Source organism: Artemia sp. Qi Xiang Cuo, chromosome 5 (assembly GCF_049724085.1).
Source record: "Artemia sp. Qi Xiang Cuo chromosome 5, ASM4972408v1, whole genome shotgun sequence".
Classification (NCBI taxonomy): Eukaryota; Metazoa; Arthropoda; class Branchiopoda; order Anostraca; family Artemiidae; genus Artemia; species Artemia sp. Qi Xiang Cuo.
Genome location: NC_142798.1, coordinates 3,092,320 through 3,093,088, shown reverse-complemented (window position 1 = coordinate 3,093,088; position 769 = coordinate 3,092,320). Strand labels below are relative to the sequence as shown.

General features: G+C 39.4%; 1 protein-coding gene across 1 annotated transcript; it reads left to right on the top strand.

The window, feature by feature from the left end:
• Positions 1-462, top strand: LOC148951720 (uncharacterized). Its single transcript, XM_089088656.1, has one exon. It carries the CDS (start codon positions 1-3, stop codon positions 460-462), a length of 462 nt encoding a protein of 153 aa, XP_088944782.1.
• Positions 463-769: the final 307 nt, after the last annotated feature.

The window sequence follows — 769 nt, the reverse complement described above, 5'->3', positions numbered from 1 at the left end:
ATGGCACTTGGTCTAATGGCCATGCATCAAGAGACTGACAGCTGTGTGCAAGTGGACGGTAGACGCAGCCCGCTCTTTCCAGTAAGAATGGGAGTCAGGCAAGGTTGCTCAGTTGCTCCTGAGCTACTTAACCGTATTATAGATCATGTTATGACTTATTCGATCCGGAAGTTGAGATTTGACCTAAAGTACAGGGATAGAGTTGTCACTGGTAGTAAGTATGCTGATGACATAGCACTAGTTGCCAATTCTAAGTCACAGCTGCTCATGGCTCTGAACATGCTTCTGAAAGAAGGTGCTAGGACCGGACTACCCATTAACTGGAGGAAGATGAAAGTCATGGTAGTACAGCAAAAGTCTGACGCCAACAATTCTAATTACTTGGTCGTCGGGAACAAAATTGAAGTGGTTGATCATTTTACTTATCTGGGTTCTATCATAATATTGGACAGCTGCATCTAAAGTCCTTTCAAAACGCGTGAAAGGTGTTGGTAAGTTAATTAACATATTTTTGGGTTCATATCGCTCTTTTTAACATTTCAGGTGATATTTTTGGGTCAAGCATCACTAGAAATAGCTTAACATATTTGTAATTAGGAGGTTCGGTATGAAAACAAAGTGTTTCAAGTAGTTTGAAAAGAGGATGTCGTTTAGGGGTCAAATTTTTATGGCCTATTTGTTCCTTTTTAATTTTTCAGGTCATTCTTAATGACAATTACCGCTCAAATGTTACTTGTTCCCATCTATATTTATAATCATTGGGCTTGAA

Excerpts from the sequence above, each read along its gene's own strand:
- LOC148951720 (XM_089088656.1), top strand. The coding sequence starts at position 1 with ATGGCACTTGGTCTAATGGCCATGCATCAAGAGACTGACAGCTGTGTG.